A 20,823-nucleotide genomic window follows, 5' to 3' on the forward strand; every position below is an offset into this window, starting at 1 on the left:
GCTAGGTTCACGTGAACCTTCAGACACATAGAGGTACGTTACAACTACTGCTACTACTACTAGTAGTGGTACTGATACTACTACTAGTAGTACTAGTAGTAGTATCAGTACCACTACTACTACTACCATGACTGCTAGTAGTAGTATCAGTACTACTACTACCACTACTACTAGTAGTAGTAGTATCAGTACCACTACCACTACTACCACTACTACTACTAGTAGTAGTACCACTACTACTAGTAGTAGTAGTGGTACTGATACTACTACTACCACTACTGCTAGTAGTAGTAGTGGTAGTATTGGTAGTAGTAGTGGTACTGATACTACTACTAGTAGTAGTATCAGTACCACTACTACTACTACCACTACTAGTAGTAGTAGTGTTGTTGATGACGTCACAGTGCTGGTTGAGTACAAGAAGCTGGGAGGCAATGACGTCATCTTGTTGTTGATGACGTCACAGTGCTGGTTGACTTCAAGAAGCTGGGAGGCAATGACGTCATGCTGTTGATGATAACGTCAAAGTGCTGGTTGAGTACAAGCTGGGAGGCAATGACGTCATGTGTTTGTTGATGATGACGTCACAGTGCTGGTTGAGTACAAGAAGTTGGGAGGCAATGTCATCGTGTTGTTGTTGATGATGACGTCACAGTGCTGGTTGAGTACAAGAAGTTGGGAGGCAATGACATCATGTTGTTGTTGTTGATGATGACGTCACAGTGCTGGTTGAGTACAAGAAGTTGGGAGGCAATGACATCATCACGGACCTCAAGAAGGAGCTGAAAGGGGATTTGGAGAAAACTTTTGAAGCCATCAGTAAAAATACTCACCACTCACTCACCACTCACTCACTCACCACTCACTCACCACTCACTCACTCACCACTCACTCACTCACCACTCACTCACTCACCACTCACTCACCACCCACTCACCACTTACTCACCACTCACTCACCACTTACTCACCACTCACTCACTCACTCACCACTCACTCACCACTTACCACTCACTCACTCACCACTCACTCACCACTTACCACTCACTCACTCACCACTCACTCACCACTCACTCACCACTTACTCACCACTCACTCACCACTCACTCGCTCACCACTCACTCACCACTCACTCACCACTCACTCACCACTCACCACTCACTCACCACTCACTCACCACTCACTCACCACTTACTCACTCACCACTCACCACTCACTCACCACTCACCACTCACTCACCACTCACTCACCACTCACTCACTCATCACTCACTCACCACTTACTCACCACTCACCACTCACTCATCACTTACTCACCACTCACTCACCACTCACTCACTCACCACTCACTCACCACTCACTCACTCACCACTCACTCACTCACCACTCACTCACCACTCACTCACCACTTACTCACCACTCACTCACCACTTACTCACCACTCACCACTCACTCACCACTCACTCACCACTTACCACTCACTCACTCACCACTCACTCACCACTTACCACTCACTCACTCACCACTCACTCACCACTCACTCACCACTTACTCACCACTCACTCACCACTTACTCACCACTCACTCAGAACTCACTCGCTCACCACTCACTCACCACTCACTCACCACTCACTCATCACTCACCACTCACTCACCACTCACTCACCACTTACTCACTCACCACTCACTCACCACTCACCACTTACTCACCACTCACTCACCACTCACTCACCACTCACTCACCACTTACTCACCACTCACTCACTCATCACTCACTCACCACTTACTCACCACTCACCACTCACTCATCACTTACTCACCACTCACTCACCACTCAATCACCACTTACTCACCACTCACTCACCACTCACTACTCACCACTCACTCACCACTCACTCACCAATTACTTACCACTCACTCACGACTCACTCACCACTTACTCACCACTCACTCACCACTTACTCACCACTCACTCACCACTCACTTACCACTCACTCACCACTCACTCACTCACCACTTACTCACCACTCACTCACCACTCACTCACCACCACCACTCACCACCACTCACCACTCACTCACCACTCACTCATCACCACCACCACTCACCACCACTATTCACCGCTCACCACCACCACTACTCACCACCACTCACCACCACCACTCGCCACTCACCACCACCACTACTCACCACCACTACTCACCACCACTCACCATCTCTCACTCACCACCACCACCACTATTCACCACCACCACTCACCACCACCACCACTACTCACCACCACCACTCACCACTACTCACCACTATTCACCACCACCACTCACCACTACTCACCACTACTCACCACCACCACTCGCCACTCACCACCACCACTATTCACCACCACCACTCACCACCACCACCACTACTCACCACCACCACTCACCACTACTCACCACCACTCACCACCATCTCTCACTCATCACTCACTCACCATCTCTCACTCACCACCACCACCACTACTCACCACCACCACTCACCACCATCTCTCACTCACCACTCACCACCACCACTCACCACCACCACCACTACTCACCACCACCACTCATCACCACCACCACCACTCACCATCTCTCACTCACCACTCACCACCACTCACCACCACCACTCACCACCACCACTACTCACCACCACCACTCACCACCATCTCTCTGTATTTCACAGTTTACTATGCGTCTAACCCCGCCGGATACTTTGCTCAGAAACTTCACGACACTAAGAAGGTAAAAGGCCTTGATGGTGGTGATGGTGGTGCTAGTGGTGGTGGTAGTAGTGGTGGTGGTTATGGTGGTAGTGATGATGGTGGTGGTGATGGTAGTGGTGGTGGTGATGGTTGTGGTGGTGATGGTGGTGGTGGTGATGATGGTGGTAGTAGTGGTGATGATGGTGGTGATGGTGGTGGTGATGGTGGTAGTAGTAGTAGTGGTGGTGGTGATGGTGGTAGTGATAATGGTGGTGGTGATGGTAGTGGTGGTGGTGATGGTGGTGGTGGTGATGGTGGTGGTGGTGATGATGGTGGTAGTAGTGGTGATGGTGGTGATGATGGTGGTGATGGTGGTGGTGATGGTGGTAGTAGTGGTGGTGGTGATGGTGGTGGTGATGGTGGTGGTGGTGATGGTAGTGGTGGTGATGGTGATGGTGCTAGTGGTGGTGGTGATGGTGGTGGTGATGGTGGTAGTAGTGGTGGTGGTGATGGTGGTGATGGTGGTGGTGATGGTGGTAGTAGTGGTGGTGGTGGTGATGGTGGTGGTGGTGATGATGGTGGTGGTGGTGATGATGGTGGTGGTGGTGATGGTAGTGGTGGTGGTGGTAGTAGTGGTGGTGGTGATGGTGGTGGTGGTGCTGGTGATGGTGGTGATGGTGGTAGTATTGGTGGTGGTGATGGTGGTAGTAGTGGTGGTGGTGATGGTGGTGATGGTGGTGGTGGTAGTAGTGGTGGTGGTGATGGTGGTGGTGGTGATGGTGGTGGTGATGATGGTGGTGGTGATGATGGTGGTGGTGGTGATGGTAGTGGTGGTGGTGGTGATGATGGTGGTGGTGATGGTAGTGGTGATGGTGGTAGTGGTGGTGGTGATGGTGGTGATGGTGGTGGTGGTGATGGTAGTGGTGGTGGTGATGATGGTGGTGGTGATGGTAGTGGTGGTGATGATGGTGGTGGTGGTGATGGTGGTGGTGATGGTGGTGGTGATGGTGATGGTGGTGATGATGGTGGTGATGTTAGTGATGGTGATGTTAGTGATGGTGATGGTAGTGATGGTGGTGGTGATGGTGGTGGTGATGGTGTAACACACTGTACTAACACACTGTACTAACACACTGCACCAACACACTGTACCAACACACTGCACTAACACACTGTACCAACACACCGCACTAACACACTGCACTAGCACACTGTACTAACACACTGCATTAACACACTGTACTAACACACTGTACTAACACACTGCACTAACACACTGTACTAACACACTGCACTAACACACTACACTAACACACTGCACTAACACACTGTACTAACACACCGCACTAACACACGGCACTAACACACTGTACTAACACACTGCATTAACACACTGCATTAACACACTGTACTAACACACTGCATTAACACACTGCACTAACACACTGCACTAACACACTGCACTAACACACTGTACTAACACACCGCACTAACACACGGCACTAACACACTGTACTAACACACTGCACTAACACACTGTACTAGCACACTGTACTAACACACTGTACTCACACACTGCACTAACACACTGTACTAACACACAGCACTAACACACTGCACTAACACACTGCACTAACACACTGCACTAACACCGCACTAACACACTGTACTAACACACTGTACTAACACACTGCACTAACACACTGCACTAACACACTGCACTAACACACTGTACTAACACACTGTACTAACACACTGTACTAACAGACTGTACTAACACACGTGTGTGTTGTATGTAGGACGCTGTATTGACACGTGTGATGGTGTGACGTTGTGAGATTGACATGGCGTGTAACACACTGTACTAACACACTGTACCAACACACTGCACTAACACACTGTACTAACACACTGTACTAACACACTGTATTAACACACTGCACTAACACACTGTACTAACACACTACTAACACACTGTACTAACACACCACTAACACACTGTACTAACACACTGCACCAACACACTGTACTAACACACCACTAACACACTGTACTAACACACTGCACTAACACACTGTACTAACACACTGCGCTAACACACTGCACTAACACACTGTACTAACACACTGTACTAACACACTACTAACACACTTTACTAACACACTGTACTAACACACTGTACTAACACACGTGTGTTGTGTGTAGGACGCTGTACTGACACGTGTGATGGTGTCACGTTGTGAGATTGACATGGTGTGATGGTGTGTAACACACTGTACTAACACACTGTACTAACACACTGCACTAACACACTGTACTAACACGCTGTACTAACACGCTGCACTAACACACTGTACTAACACAATGTACTAACACACTGTACTAACACACTGCACTAACACACTGCACTAACACACTGTACTAACACGCTGTACTAACACACTGCACTAACACACTGCACTAACACTGTACTAACACACAGCACTAACACACTGTACTAACACACGTGTGTGTTGTGTGTAGGACGCTGTACTGACACGTGTGATGGTGTCACGTTGTGAGATTGACATGGTGTGATGGTGTGTAACACACTGTACTAACACACTGTACTAACACACTGTACTAACACACTGTACTAACACACTGTACTAACACACTGTACTAACACACTGTACTAACACACGTGTGTTGTATGTAGGACGCTGTACTGACACGTGTGATGGTGTCACGTTGTGAGATTGACATGGTGTGATGGTGTGTAACGCACTGTACGAACACACTGTACTAACACACTGTACTAACACACTGTACTAATACACTGTACTAACACACTGTACTAACACACTGTACTAACACACGTGTGTGTTGTATGTAGGACGCTGTACTGACACGTGTGATGGTGTCACGTTGTGAGATTGACATGGTGTGATGGTGTGTAACACACTGTACCAACACACTGTACTAACACACTGTACTAACACACTGTACTAACACACTGCAGGAACACACAGCACTAACACACTGTACTAACACACTGTACTAACACACAGCACTAACACACTGTACTAACACACTGTACTAACACACTGTACTAACACACGTGTGTGTTGTATGTAGGACGCTGTACTGACACGTGTGATGGTGTCACGTTGTGAGATTGACATGGTGTGATGGTGTGTAACACACTGTACCAACACACTGCACGAACACACTGTACTAACACACTGTACTAACACACTGTACTAACACACAGCACTAACGCACTGTACTAACACACTGCACTAACACACTGTACTATCACACGTGTGTTGTATGTAGGACGCTGTACTGACACGTGTGATGGTGTCACGTTGTGAGATTGACATGGTGTGATGGTGTGTAACACACTGTACCAACACACTGAACTAACACACTGTACTAACACACTGTACTAACACACGTGTGTTGTGTGTAGGATGCTGTACTGACACGCGTGATGGTGTCACGTTGTGAGATTGACATGGTGTGATGGTGTGTAACACACTGTACTAACACACTGCACTAACACACTGTACTAACACACTGTACTAACACACTGTACTAACACACTGCACTAACACACTGCACTAACACACGTGTGTGTTGTATGTAGGATGCTGTACTGACACGCGTGATGGTGTCACGTTGTGAGATTGACATGGTGTGATGGTGTGTAACACACTGTGCCAACACACTGAACTAACACACTTTACTAACACACTGTACTAACACACGTGTGTTGTGTGTAGGATGCTGTACTGACACGCGTGATGGTGTCACGTTGTGAGATTGACATGGTGTGATGGTGTGTAACACACTGTACTAACACACTGCACTAACACACTGTACTAACACACTGTACTAACACACTACTAACACACTTTACTAACACACTGTACTAACACACTGTACTAACACACGTGTGTGTTGTATGTAGGATGCTGTACTGACACGCGTGATGGTGTCACGTTGTGAGATTGACATGGTGTGATGGTGTGTAACACACTGTACTAACACACTGTACTAACACACTGCACTAACACACGTGTGTGTTGTGTGTAGGACGCTGTACTGACACGTGTGATGGTGTCACGTTGTGAGATTGACATGGTGTGATGGTGTGTAACACACTGTACTAACACACTGTACTAACACACTGTACTAACACACGTGTGTGTTGTGTGTAGGACGCTGTACTGACACGTGTGATGGTGTCACGTTGTGAGATTGACATGGTGTGATGGTGTGTAACACACTGTACTAACACACTGTACTAACACACTGTACTAACACACTGCACTAACACACTGCACTAACACACGTGTGTGTTGTATGTAGGATGCTGTACTGACACGCGTGATGGTGTCACGTTGTGAGATTGACATGGTGTGATGGTGTGTAACACACTGTACTAACACACTGCACTAACACACTGTACTAACACACTGTACTAACACACTGTACTAACACACTGCACTAACACACTGCACTAACACACGTGTGTGTTGTATGTAGGATGCTGTACTGACACGCGTGATGGTGTCACGTTGTGAGATTGACATGGTGTGATGGTGTGTAACACACTGTACTAACACACTGTACTAACACACTGCACTAACACACGTGTGTGTTGTGTGTAGGACGCTGTACTGACACGTGTGATGGTGTCACGTTGTGAGATTGACATGGTGTGATGGTGTGTAACACACTGTACTAACACACTGTACTAACACACTGTACTAACACACGTGTGTGTTGTGTGTAGGACGCTGTACTGACACGTGTGATGGTGTCACGTTGTGAGATTGACATGGTGTGATGGTGTGTAACACACTGTACTAACACACTGTACTAACACACTGTACTAACACACAGCACTAACACACTGTACTAACACACTGTACTAACACACGGCACTAACACACTGTACTAACACACGTGTGTTGTGTGTAGGATGCTGTACTGACACGCGTGATGGTGTCACGTTGTGAGATTGACATGGTGTGATGGTGTGTAACACACTGTACGAACACACTGTACTAACACACTGCACTAACACACTGTACTATCACACGTGTGTTGTGTGTAGGACGCTGTACTGACACGTGTGATGGTGTCACGTTGTGAGATTGACATGGTGTGATGGTGTGTAACACACTGTACTAACACACTGTACTAACACACTGTGCTAACACACTGTACTAACACACTGTACTAACACACTGTACTAACACACGTGTGTGTTGTGTGTAGGATGCTGTATTGACACGCGTGATGGTGTCACGTTGTGAGATTGACATGGTGTGATGGTGTGTAACACACTGTACTAACACACTGTACTAACACACGTGTGTGTTGTGTGTAGGATGCTGTACTGACACGCGTGATGGTGTCACGTTGTGAGATTGACATGGTGTGATGGTGTGTAACACACTGTACTAACACACTGTACTAACACACGTGTGTGTTGTGTGTAGGACGCTGTATTGACACGTGTGATGGTGTCACGTTGTGAGATTGACATGGTGTGATGGTGTGTAACACACTGTACTAACACACTGCACTAACACACTGTACCAACACACTGCACTAACACACTGTACTAACACACTGCACTAACACACTGCACTAACACACGTGTGTGTTGTGTGTAGGACGCTGTACTGACACGTGTGATGGTGTCACGTTGTGAGATTGACATGGTGTGATGGTGTGTAACACACTGTACTAACACACTGTACTAACACACGTGTGTGTTGTGTGTAGGACGCTGTACTGACACGTGTGATGGTGTCACGTTGTGAGATTGACATGGTGTGATGGTGTGTAACACACTGTACTAACACACTGTACTAACACACTGCACTAACACACTGTACTAACACACTGTACTAACACACTGTACTAACACACTGTACTAACACACTGTACTAACACACGTGTGTGTTGTGTGTAGGACGCTGTACTGACACGTGTGATGGTGTCACGTTGTGAGATTGACATGGTGTGATGGTGTGTAACACACTGTACTAACACACTGTACTAACACACTGTACTAACACACGTGTGTGTTGTGTGTAGGATGCTGTACTGACACGCGTGATGGTGTCACGTTGTGAGATTGACATGGTGTGATGGTGTGTAACACACTGTAATACCACACTGCACTAACACACTGTACTAACACACTGCACTAACACACTGTACTAACACACTGCACTAACACACTGTACTAACACACTGTACTAACACACTGTACTAACACACTGTACTAACACACTGCACTAACACACTGTACTAACACACTGTACTAACACACTGTACTAACACACTGTACTAACACACTGTACTATCACACGTGTGTGTTGTGTGTAGGACGCTGTACTGACACGTGTGATGGTGTCACGTTGTGAGATTGACATGGTGGACATCCGTCGTGAGTTCAAGGGACGGTTCAAGAAGTCGCTGCACTCTGTACTGGCGGTGAGCAGCAAACTCCTCACCAAGTTCCTCACCAAGTTCCTCACCAAACTCATCATCAAACTCCTCACCAAACTCCTCACCAAACTCCTCACCAAGTTACTCACCAAGTTCCTCACCAAACTCATCACCAAGTTCCTCACCAAGTTCCTCACCAAACTCCTCACCAAGTTCCTCACCAAACTCCTCACCAAGTTCCTCACCAAGTTCCTCACCAAACTCCTCACCAAACTCCTCACCAAGTTCCTCACCAAACTCATCATCAAACTCCTCACCAAGTTCCTCACCAAACTCCTCACCAAACTCCTCACCAAACTCCTCACCAAACTCATCATCAAAATCCTCACCAAACTCCTCACCAAACTCCTCACCAAGTTCCTCACCAAACTCCTCACCAACTTCCTCACCAAACTCCTCACCAAACTCCTCACCAACTTCCTCACCAAGTTCCTCACCAAGTTCCTCACCAACTTTCTCACCAAGTTCCTCACCAAACTCCTCACCAAGTTCCTCACCAAACTCCTCACCAAACTCATCACCAAACTCCTCACCAAGTTCCTCACCAAACTCCTCACCAAACTCATCACCAAACTCCTCACCAAATTCCTCACCAAACTTCTCACCAAACTACTCACCAAGTTCCACACCAAAGTCCTCACCAAGTTCCTCACCAAGTTCCTCACCAAGTTCCTCACCAAACTCCTCACCACACTCCTCACCAAGTTCCTCACCAACTTCCTCACCAAGTTCCTCACCAAGTTCCTCACCAAACTCCTCACCAAGTTCCTCACCAAGTTCCTCACCAAACTCCTCACCAAACTCATCACCAAACTCCTCACCAAACTCCACACCAAACTCCTCACCAACTTCCTCACCAAACTCCTCACCAAACTCCTCACCAAGTTCCTCACCAAACTCCTCACCAAACTCCTCACCAAACTCCTCACCAACTTCCTCACCAAACTCCTCACCAAGCTCCTCACCAACTACCTCACCAAACTCATCACCAAACTCCTCACCAAACTCCTCACCAAGTTCCTCACCAACTTCCTCACCAAGTTCCTCACCAAACTCCTCACCAAACTCATCACCAAACTCCTCACCAAGTTCCTCACCAACTTCCTCACCAAACTCCTCACCAAGTTCCTCACCAACTTCCTCACCAAGTTTCTCACCAAATTCCTCACCAAACTCCTCACCAAACTCCTCACCAAGTTCCACACCAAACTCCTCACCAAGTTCCTCACCAAGTTCCTCACCAAGTTCCTCACCAAACTCCTCACCACACTCCTCACCAAGTTCCTCACCAAGTTCCTCACCAAACTCCTCACCAAGTTCCTCACCAAGTTCCTCACCAAGTTCCTCACCACACTCCTCACCAAGTTCCTCACCACACTCCTCACCAAGTTCCTCACCAAGTTCCTCACCAAACTCCTCACCAAGTTCCTCACCAAACTCCTCACCAAGTTCCTCACCAAACTCATCATCAAACTCCTCACCAAACTCCTCACCAAGTTCCTCACCAAACTCCTCACCACACTCCTCACCAAGTTCCTCACCAAGTTCCTCACCAAACTCCTCACCAAGTTCCTCACCAAGTTCCTCACCAAGTTCCTCACCACACTCCTCACCAAGTTCCTCACCACACTCCACACCAAACTCCTCACCAAGTTCCTCACCAAACTCCTCACCAAACTCCTCACCAAGTTCCTCACCAAATTCCTCACCAAACTCCTCACCAAACTCCTCACCAAGTTCCTCACTAAACTCCTCACCAAGTTCCTCACCAAACTCCTCACCAAACTCCTCACCAAGCTCCTCACCAAACTCCTCACGAAACTCCTCACCAACTTCCTCACCAAACTCCTCACCAAGTTCCTCACCAAACTCCTCACCAAACTCCTCACCAAGTTCCTCACCAAGTTCCTCACCAAACTCCTCACCAAACTCCTCACCAAACTCCTCACCAAACTCCTCACCAAACTCCTCACCAAGTTCCTCACCAAACTCCTCACCAACTTCCTCACCAAACTCATCATCAAACTCCTCACCAAGTTCCTCACCAAACTCCTCACCAAGTTCCTCACCAAGTTCCTCACCAAGTTCCTCACCAAACTCCTCACCAAGTTCCTCACCAAACTCATCATCAAACTCCTCACCAAGTTCCTCACCAAACTCCTCACCAAACTCCTCACCAAGTTCCTCACCAAGTTCCTCACCAAACTCCTCACCAAACTCCTCACCAAACTCCTCACCAAACTCCTCACCAAACTCCTCACCAAGTTCCTCACCAAACTCCTCACCAAACTCCTCACCAACTTCCTCACCAAAATCCTCACCAAACTCCTCACCAAACTCCTCACCAAACTCCTCACCAAGTTCCTCACTAAACTCCTCACCAACTTCCTCACCAAACTCCTCACCAAGTTCCTCACCAAACTCCTCACCAAACTCCTCACCAAGCTCCTCACCAAACTCCTCACGAAACTCCTCACCAACTTCCTCACCAAACTCCTCACCAAGTTCCTCACCAAACTCCTCACCAAACTCCTCACCAAGTTCCTCACCAAGTTCCTCACCAAACTCATCACCAAACTCCTCACCAAACTCCTCACCAACTTCCTCACCAAACTCCTCACCAAGTTCCTCACCAACTTCCTCACCAAGTTTCTCACCAAATTCCTCACCAAACTCCTCACCAAACTCCTCACCAAGCTCCTCACCAAACTCCTCACGAAACTCCTCACCAACTTCCTCACCAAACTCCTCACCAAGTTCCTCACCAAACTCCTCACCAACTTCCTCACCAAGTTTCTCACCAAATTCCTCACCAAACTTCTCACCAAACTACTCACCAAGTTCCACACCAAAGTCCTCACCAAGTTCCTCACCAAGTTCCTCACCAAGTTCCTCACCAAACTCCTCACCACACTCCTCACCAAGTTCCTCACCAAGTTCCTCACCAAACTCCTCACCAAACTCCTCACCAAACTCCTCACCAAGTTCCTCACCAACCTCACCAACCTCCTCACCAACCTCCTCACCAACCTCACCAACCTCCTCACCAACCTCACCAAGTTCCTCACCAAACTCCTCACCAAGTTCCTCACCAAACTCATCATCAAACTCCTCACCAAGTTCCTCACCAAGTTCCTCACCAAGTTCCTCACCAAACTCCTCACCAAACTCCTCACCAAACTCCTCACCAAGTTCCTCACCAAGTTCCTCACCAAACTCATCATCAAACTCCTCACCAAGTTCCTCACCAAACTCCTCACCAAACTCCTCACCAAACTCCTCACCAAGTTCCTCACCAAACTCATCATCAAACTCCTCACCAAGTTCCTCACCAAGTTCCTCACCAAGTTCCTCACCAAACTCCTCACCAAACTCCTCACCAAACTCCTCACCAAGTTCCTCACCAAGTTCCTCACCAAACTCCTCACCAAACTCCTCACCAAGTTCCTCACCAAACTCCTCACCAAACTCCTCACCAAACTCATCATCAAACTCCTCACCAAGTTCCTCACCAAACTCCTCACCAAACTCCTCACCAAACTCCTCACCAACTTCCTCACCAAACTCCTCACCAAGTTCCTCACCAAACTCCTCACCAAACTCCTCACCAAACTCCTCACCAAACTCCTCACCAAGTTCCTCACCAAACTCCTCACCAACTTCCTCACCAAATTCCTCACCAAACTCATCATCAAAATCCTCACCAAACTCCTCACCAAACTCCTCACCAAACTCCTCACCAAGTTCCTCACCAAACTCCTCACCAACTTCCTCACCAAACTCCTCACCAAACTCATCATCAAAATCCTCACCAAACTCCTCACCAAACTCATCACCAAACTCCTCACCAAACTCCTCACCAAGTTCCTCACTAAACTCCTCACCAACTTCCTCACCAAACTCCTCACCAAGTTCCTCACTAAACTCCTCACCAAACTCCTCACCAAGCTCCTCACCAAACTCCTCACCAAACTCCTCACCAAGCTCCTCACCAAACTCCTCACGAAACTCCTCACCAAGTTCCTCACCAAACTCCTCACCAAACTCCTCACCAAGTTCCTCACCAAGTTCCTCACCAAACTCCTCACCAAACTCCTCACCAAACTCCTCACCAAACTCCTCACCAAACTCCTCACCAAGTTCCTCACCAAACTCCTCACCAAGTTCCTCACCAAACTCATCATCAAACTCCTCACCAAGTTCCTCACCAAACTCCTCACCAAACTCCTCACCAAACTCCTCACCAAGTTCCTCACCAACTTCCTCACCAAACTCCTCACCAAGTTCCTCACCAAACTCCTCACCAAACTCCTCACCAAGTTCCTCACCAAGTTCCTCACCAAACTCCTCACCAAACTCCTCACCAAACTCCTCACCAAACTCCTCACCAAACTCCTCACCAAGTTCCTCACCAAACTCCTCACCAACTTCCTCACCAAATTCCTCACCAAACTCCTCACCAAACTCATCATCAAAATCCTCACCAAACTCCTCACCAAACTCCTCACCAAACTCCTCACCAAACTCCTCACCAAACTCCTCACTAAACTCCTCACCAAGTTCCTCACCAAACTCATCACCAAACTCCTCACCAACTTCCTCACCAAACTCCTCACCAACTTCCTCACCAAACTCCTCACCAAGTTCCTCACCAAACTCCTCACCAACTTCCTCACCAAGTTTCTCACCAAATTCCTCACCAAACTTCTCACCAAACTCCTCACCAAGTTCCTCACCAAACTCCTCACCAAGTTCCTCACCAAACTCCTCACCAAACTCCTCACCAAACTCCTCACCAAACTCCTCACCAAACTCCTCACCAAGTTCCTCACCAAACTCCTCACCAAGTTCCTCACCAAACTCATCATCAAACTCCTCACCAAGTTCCTCACCAAACTCCTCACCAAACTCCTCACCAAGTTCCTCACCAAGTTCCTCACCAAACTCCTCACCAAGTTCCTCACCAAACTCATCATCAAACTCCTCACCAAGTTCCTCACCAAACTCCTCACCAAACTCCTCACCAACTTCCTCACCAAACTCCTCACCAAGTTCCTCACCAAGTTCCTCACCAAACTCATCATCAAACTCCTCACCAAGTTCCTCACCAAACTCCTCACCAAACTCCTCACCAACTTCCTCACCAAACTCCTCACCAAGTTCCTCACCAAACTCCTCACCAAACTCCTCACCAAGTTCCTCACCAAGTTCCTCACCAAACTCCTCACCAAACTCCTCACCAAACTCCTCACCAAACTCCTCACCAACTTCCTCACCAACTTCCTCACCAAACTCCTCACCAAACTCATCATCAAAATCCTCACCAAACTCCTCACCAAACTCCTCACCAAGTTCCTCACCAAACTCCTCACCAACTTCCTCACCAAGTTCCTCACCCAGTTCCTCACCAAACTCCTCACCAAGTTCCTCACCAAACTCCTCACCAAGTTCCTCACCAAAATCCTCACCAAACTCCTCACCAAACTCCTCACCAAACTCCTCACCAAGTTCCTCACCAAACTCCTCACCAAACTCCTCACCAAACTCCTCACCAACTTCCTCACCAAATTCCTCACCAAACTCCTCACCAAACTCATCACCAAACTCCTCACCAAACTCCTCACCAAGTTCCTCACTAAACTCCTCACCAAGTTCCTCACCAAACTCCTCACCAAACTCCTCACCAACTTCCTCACCAAACTCCTCACCAAGTTCCTCACCAACTTCCTCACCAAGTTTCTCACCAAATTCCTCACCAAGTTCCTCACCAAATTCCTCACCAAACTCCTCACCAAGTTTCTCACCAAACTCCTCACCAAGTTCCTCACCAAACTCCTCACCACACTCCTCACCAAGTTCCTCACCAAGTTCCTCACCAAACTCCTCACCAAGTTCCTCACCAAGTTCCTCACCAAGTTCCTCACCAAACTCCTCACCAAGTTCCTCACCAAACTCCTCACCAAGTTCCTCACCAAACTCCACACCAAACTCCTCACCAAGTTCCTCACCAAACTCCTCACCAAGTTCCTCACCAAGTTCCTCACCAAACTCCTCACCAAGTTCCTCACCAAGTTCCTCACCAAGTTCCTCACCAAACTCCTCACCAAGTTCCTCACCAAACTCCTCACCACACTCCTCACCAAACTCCTCACCAAGTTCCTCACCAAACTCCTCACCAAGTTCCTCACCAAACTCCTCACCAACTTCCTCACCAAACTCCTCACCAAGTTCCTCACCAAACTCCTCACCAACTTCCTCACCAAACTCCTCACCAAACTCCTCACCAAGTTCCTCACCAAACTCCTCACCAAACTCCTCACCAAACTCCTCACCAAACTCCTCACGAAACTCCTCACCAAGTTCCTCACCAAACTCCTCACCAACTTCCTCACCAAACTCCTCACCAAACTCCTCACCAAACTCATCACCAAACTCCTCACCAAACTCCTCACCAACTTCCTCACCAAACTCCTCACCAAGTTCCTCACCAACTTCCTCACCAAACTCCTCACCAAACTCCTCACCAAACTCCTCACCAAACTCCTCACCAAACTCCTCACCAAGTTCCTCACCAAACTCCTCACCAAGTTCCTCACCAAACTCATCATCAAACTCCTCACCAAGTTCCTCACCAAACTCCTCACCAAACTCCTCACCAACTTCCTCACCAAACTCCTCACCAAACTCCTCACCAAACTCATCACCAAACTCCTCACCAAACTTCTCACCAAACTCCTCACCAAACTCCTCACCAAACTCCTCACCAAGCTCCTCACCAAGTTCCTCACCAAACTCCTCACCAAACTCCTCACCAAACTCCTCACCAAGTTCCTCACCAAACTCCTCACCAAACTCCTCACCAAGTTCCTCACCAAGTTCCTCACCAAGTTCCTCACCAAACTCATCATCAAACTCCTCACCAAGTTCCTCACCAAACTCCTCACCAACTTCCTCACCAAACTCCTCACCAAGCTCCTCACCAAGTTCCTCACCAAACTCCTCACCAAACTCCTCACCAAGTTCCTCACCAAACTCCTCACCAAACTCCTCACCAAGTTCCTCACCAAACTCCTCACCAAGTTCCTCACCAAGTTCCTCACCAAGTTCCTCACCAAACTCCTCACCACACTCCACACCAAACTCCTCACCAAGTTCCTCACCAAACTCCTCACCAAGTTCCTCACCAAACTCCTCACCAACCTCCTCACCAAACTCCTCACCAAACTCCTCACCAAACTCCTCACCAAACTCCTCACCAAGCTCCTCACCAACCTCCTCACCAAGTTCCTCACCAAACTCCTCACGAAACTCCTCACCAACTTCCTCACCAAACTCCTCACCAACTTCCTCACCAAACTCCTCACCAAGTTCCTCACCAACTTCCTCACCAAGTTTCTCACCAAATTCCTCACCAAACTTCTCACCAAACTACTCACCAAGTTCCACACCAAACTCCTCACCAAGTTCCTCACCAAGTTCCTCACCACACTCCTCACCAAGTTCCTCACCAAGTTCCTCACCAAACTCCTCACCAACTTCCTCACCAACTTCCTCACCAAACTCCTCACCAAACTCCTCACCAAGTTCCTCACCAAACTCCTCACCAACCTCCTCACCACACTCCTCACCAAACTCCTCACCAAGTTCCTCACCAAACTCCTCACCAACTTCCTCACCAAACTCCTCACCAAGTTCCTCACCAAGTTCCTCACCAACTTCCTCACCAAACTCCTCACCAAGTTCCTCACCAAGTTCCTCACCAAACTCCTCACCAAACTCCTCAACAAGTTCCTCACCAAACTCCTCACCAAACTCCTCACCAAACTCCTCACCAAGCTCCTCACCAAACTCCTCACGAAACTCCTCACCAACTTCCTCACCAAACTCCTCACCAACTTCCTCACCAAACTCCTCACCAAGTTCCTCACCAACTTCCTCACCAAGTTTCTCACCAAATTCCTCACCAAACTTCTCACCAAACTACTCACCAAGTTCCACACCAAACTCCTCACCAAGTTCCTCACCAAGTTCCTCACCAAGTTCCTCACCACACTCCTCACCAAGTTCCTCACCAAGTTCCTCACCAAACTCCTCACCAACTTCCTCACCAACTTCCTCACCAAACTCCTCACCAAACTCCTCACCAAGTTCCTCACCAAACTCCTCACCAACCTCCTCACCAACTTCCTCACCAACTTCCTCACCAAACTCCTCACCAAACTCCTCACCAAGTTCCTCACCAACCTCACCAACCTCCTCACCAACCTCACCAACCTCACCAAGTTCCTCACTAACCTCACCAAGTTCCGCACTGATGTTGTTGTTGATGTTGTTTATGTTGTTGTTGATGATGTTGTTGATGTTGTTGTTGTTGTTGTTGATGTTGTTATTGTTGTTGTTGATGTTGTTGTTGATGTTGTTGTAGATGTTGTTGTTGATGATGTTGTTGATGTTGTTGTTGATGATGTTGATGTTGTTGATGTTGTTGTTGATGTTGTTGTTGATGTTGTTGTAGATGTTGTTATTGATGATGTTGTTGATGATGTTGTTGATGTTGTTGTTGATGATGTTGTTGATGTTGTTGTTGATGATGTTGTTGATGATGTTGTTGTTGATGTTGTTGTTGTTGTTGATGTTGTTGTTGATGTTGTTGTAGATGTTGTTGTTGATGATGTTGTTGATGTTGTTGTTGATGTTGTTGATGTTGTTGTTGTTGATGTTGTTGTTGATGATTTGTTGATGTTGTTGTTGATGTTGTTGATGTTGTTGTTGATGTTGTTGTTGTTGATGTTGTTGATGTTGATGTTGTTGTTGTTGATGTTGTTGATGTTGTTGTTGTTGATGTTGTTGATGTTGTTGATGATGTTGATGTTGTTGTGATGTTGTTGTTGTTGATGTTGTTGTTGATGATGTTGTTGTTGATGTTGTTGACGTTGTTGATGTTGTTGTTGATGTTGTTGATGTTGTTGTTGATGATGTTGTTGTTGTTGTTGATGATGTTGTTGATGTTGTTGTTGATGTTGTTGACGTTGTTGATGTTGTTGTTGATGTTGTTGTTGTTGTTGATGTTGATGTTGTTGTTGATGTTGTTGATGTTGTTGTTGTTGATGTTGATGTTGTTGTTGTTGATGATGTTGTTGTTGTTGATGTTGTTGTTGATGTTGTTGATGATGTTGTTGTTGATGTTGTTGACGTTGTTGATGTTGTTGTTGATGTTGTTGTTGATGTTGATGTTGTTGTTGATGTTGTTGATGTGTTGTTGTTGATGTGTTGTTGTTGATGATGATGTTGTTGATGTTGTTGATGTTGTTGTTGATGATGTTGATGTTGTTGTTGTTGTTGATGTTGTTGATGATGATCTTGCTGTTGTTGTTGATGTTGATGTTGTTGTTGTTGATGATGTTGATGTTGTTGATGTTGTTGATGTTGTTGTTGTTGATGATGTTGTTGTTTTTGTTGATGTTTTTGTTGATGTTGTTGATGATGTTGATGTTGATGTTGTTGATGTTGTTGTTGATGTTGTTGATGTTGTTGTAGATGTTGTTGTTGTTGTTGATGTTGATGTTGTTGTTGTTGATGATGTTGTTGTTGATGTTTTTGTTGATGTTTTTGTTGATGATGATGTTGTTGATGTTGTTGTTGCAGGCTAAGACGAAGGGTGATTATGAAACTATTCTGCTGCGTCTTTGTGGGGGCGATGACTGAGCAGTCTCAGAGAGACCGCCAACAGGGGGCAACACAACAACAACAACATCAACAACATCAACATCACAACAACAACAACATCACAACATCACAACATCACAACAACAACAACAACAACATCAACAATATCAACAACAACAACAACATCCACCACAACAACAAATACCACAAATACCACATCACAACAACAACAACATCACAACAATATCACAACAACAACATCACAACAATATCACAACAACAACATCACAACAACAACACAACAACATCACAACAACAACATCAACAATATCAACAACAACATCCACCACAACAACTACAACAACAACATCACAACAACATCACAACAACAACAACCACAACAACATCAACAACCACAACAACAACCACAACAACAACACAACCACAACAACAACAACCACAACAACAACCACAACAACAACACAACCACAACAACAACTAGCAGAACAACAACCACAACAACGTAACAACAACTACCACAACAACACAACACAACCATAACAACAACAACCACAGCAACAACAACCACAACACGACAACAACACAACCACAACAACAACCACAACAACAACACAACCACAACAACAACTAGCAGAACAACAACCACAACAACGTAACAACAACTACCACAACAACACAACCATAACAACAACAACCACAGCAACAACAACCACAACACGACAACAACACAACCACAACAACAACCACACACACCACACTCGCCCCTCCACTTAATAAACTCCTAGTAAGTAGTCACTCCTCATGTGTGTTGGTGAGTGAGTGGGTGAGTGAATGAGTGGGTGGGTGAGTGGTGAGTGAGTGGGTGAGTGAGTGGGTGAGTGGGTGAGTGAGTGGGTGAGAGAGTGAGTGGGTGAGTGAGTGGGTGAGTGAGTGGGTGAGTGGGTGAGTGAGTGGGTAAGTGAGTGTATGAGTGATTGGGTGAGTGGGTGGGTGAGTAGGTGAGTGGGTGGGTGAGTGGGTGAGTGAGTGGGTGAGTGAGTGGGTGAGTGAGTGAGTGGGTGAGTGGGTGAGTGAGTGGGTAGGTGAATGAGTGGGTGGGTGAGTGGGTGAGTGGGTGGGTGAGTGGGTGAGTGAATAGGTGAGTGGGAGAGTGAGTGGGTGAGTGAGTGGGTGAGTGAGTGAGTGGGTGAGTGGGTGAGTGAGTTTGTGAGTAAGTGGGTGAGTGAGTGGGTGAGTGAGTGGGTGAGTGAGTGAGTGAGTGGGTGAGTTTGTGAGTGAGTGAGTGAGTGAAAGAGTGGGTGAGTGGATGGGTGAATGAATGGGTGAGTGGGTGAGTGTGTGAGTGTGTGAGTGAGTGCGTGAGTAAATGGGTGAGTGGGTGAGTGTGTGAGTGAGTGGGTGAGTGAGTGATTGAGTGGGTGGGTGGGTGAGTGGGTGGGTGGGTGAGTGTGTGAGTGTGTGAGTGAGTGCGTGAGTAAATGGGTGAGTGGGTGAGTGTGTGAGTGAGTGGGTGAGTGAGTGATGAGTGGGTGGGTGGGTGAGTGGGTGGGTGAGTGGGTGAGTGGGTTAGTGAGTGAGTGGGTGAGTGGGTGAGTGAGTGAGTGAGTGGGTGGGTGAGTGAGTGGGTGAGTGGGTGAGTGGGTGGGTGAGTAGGTGAGTGGGTGAGTGGGTGGGTGAGTGAGTGGGTGAGTGAGTGAGTGAGTGGGTGAGTGGGTGAGTGAGTGGGTGGGTGAGTGAGCGGGTGGGTGAGTGGGTGAGTGGGTGGGTGAGTGGGTGGGTGAGTGGGTGAGTGAGTGGGTGAGTGGGTGAGTGAGTGGGTGAGTGGGTGAGTGAGTGAGTGGGTGAGTGAGTGAGTGGGTGAGTGGGTGAGTGAGTTTGTGAGTAAGTGGGTGAGTGAGTG

The 20,823-nt window shown here is 47.4% G+C and overlaps 1 protein-coding gene across 1 annotated transcript in view; it reads left to right on the forward strand.

Moving 5' to 3' along the window:
* The window catches only part of LOC116937045 (annexin A2-like), a 76,846-nt gene extending 57,128 nt beyond the window's left edge, over positions 1-19,718 (forward strand). The window contains exons 10-13 of the mRNA XM_076059241.1: positions 724-819; positions 2,702-2,760; positions 9,114-9,221; positions 18,882-19,718. Of these exons, the coding sequence (XP_075915356.1) occupies positions 724-819; positions 2,702-2,760; positions 9,114-9,221; positions 18,882-18,941 (323 nt within the window). The 3' untranslated portion in view covers positions 18,942-19,718. The remainder of the gene's footprint in view (positions 1-723; positions 820-2,701; positions 2,761-9,113; positions 9,222-18,881) is intronic.
* Positions 19,719-20,823: the final 1,105 nt, after the last annotated feature.

Source organism: Petromyzon marinus (assembly GCF_048934315.1).
Source record: "Petromyzon marinus isolate PM22_M1 ecotype Great Lakes invasive population chromosome 84 unlocalized genomic scaffold, UKy_Petmar_22M1.pri1.0 chr84_unloc.7, whole genome shotgun sequence".
Classification (NCBI taxonomy): Eukaryota; Metazoa; Chordata; class Hyperoartia; order Petromyzontiformes; family Petromyzontidae; genus Petromyzon; species Petromyzon marinus.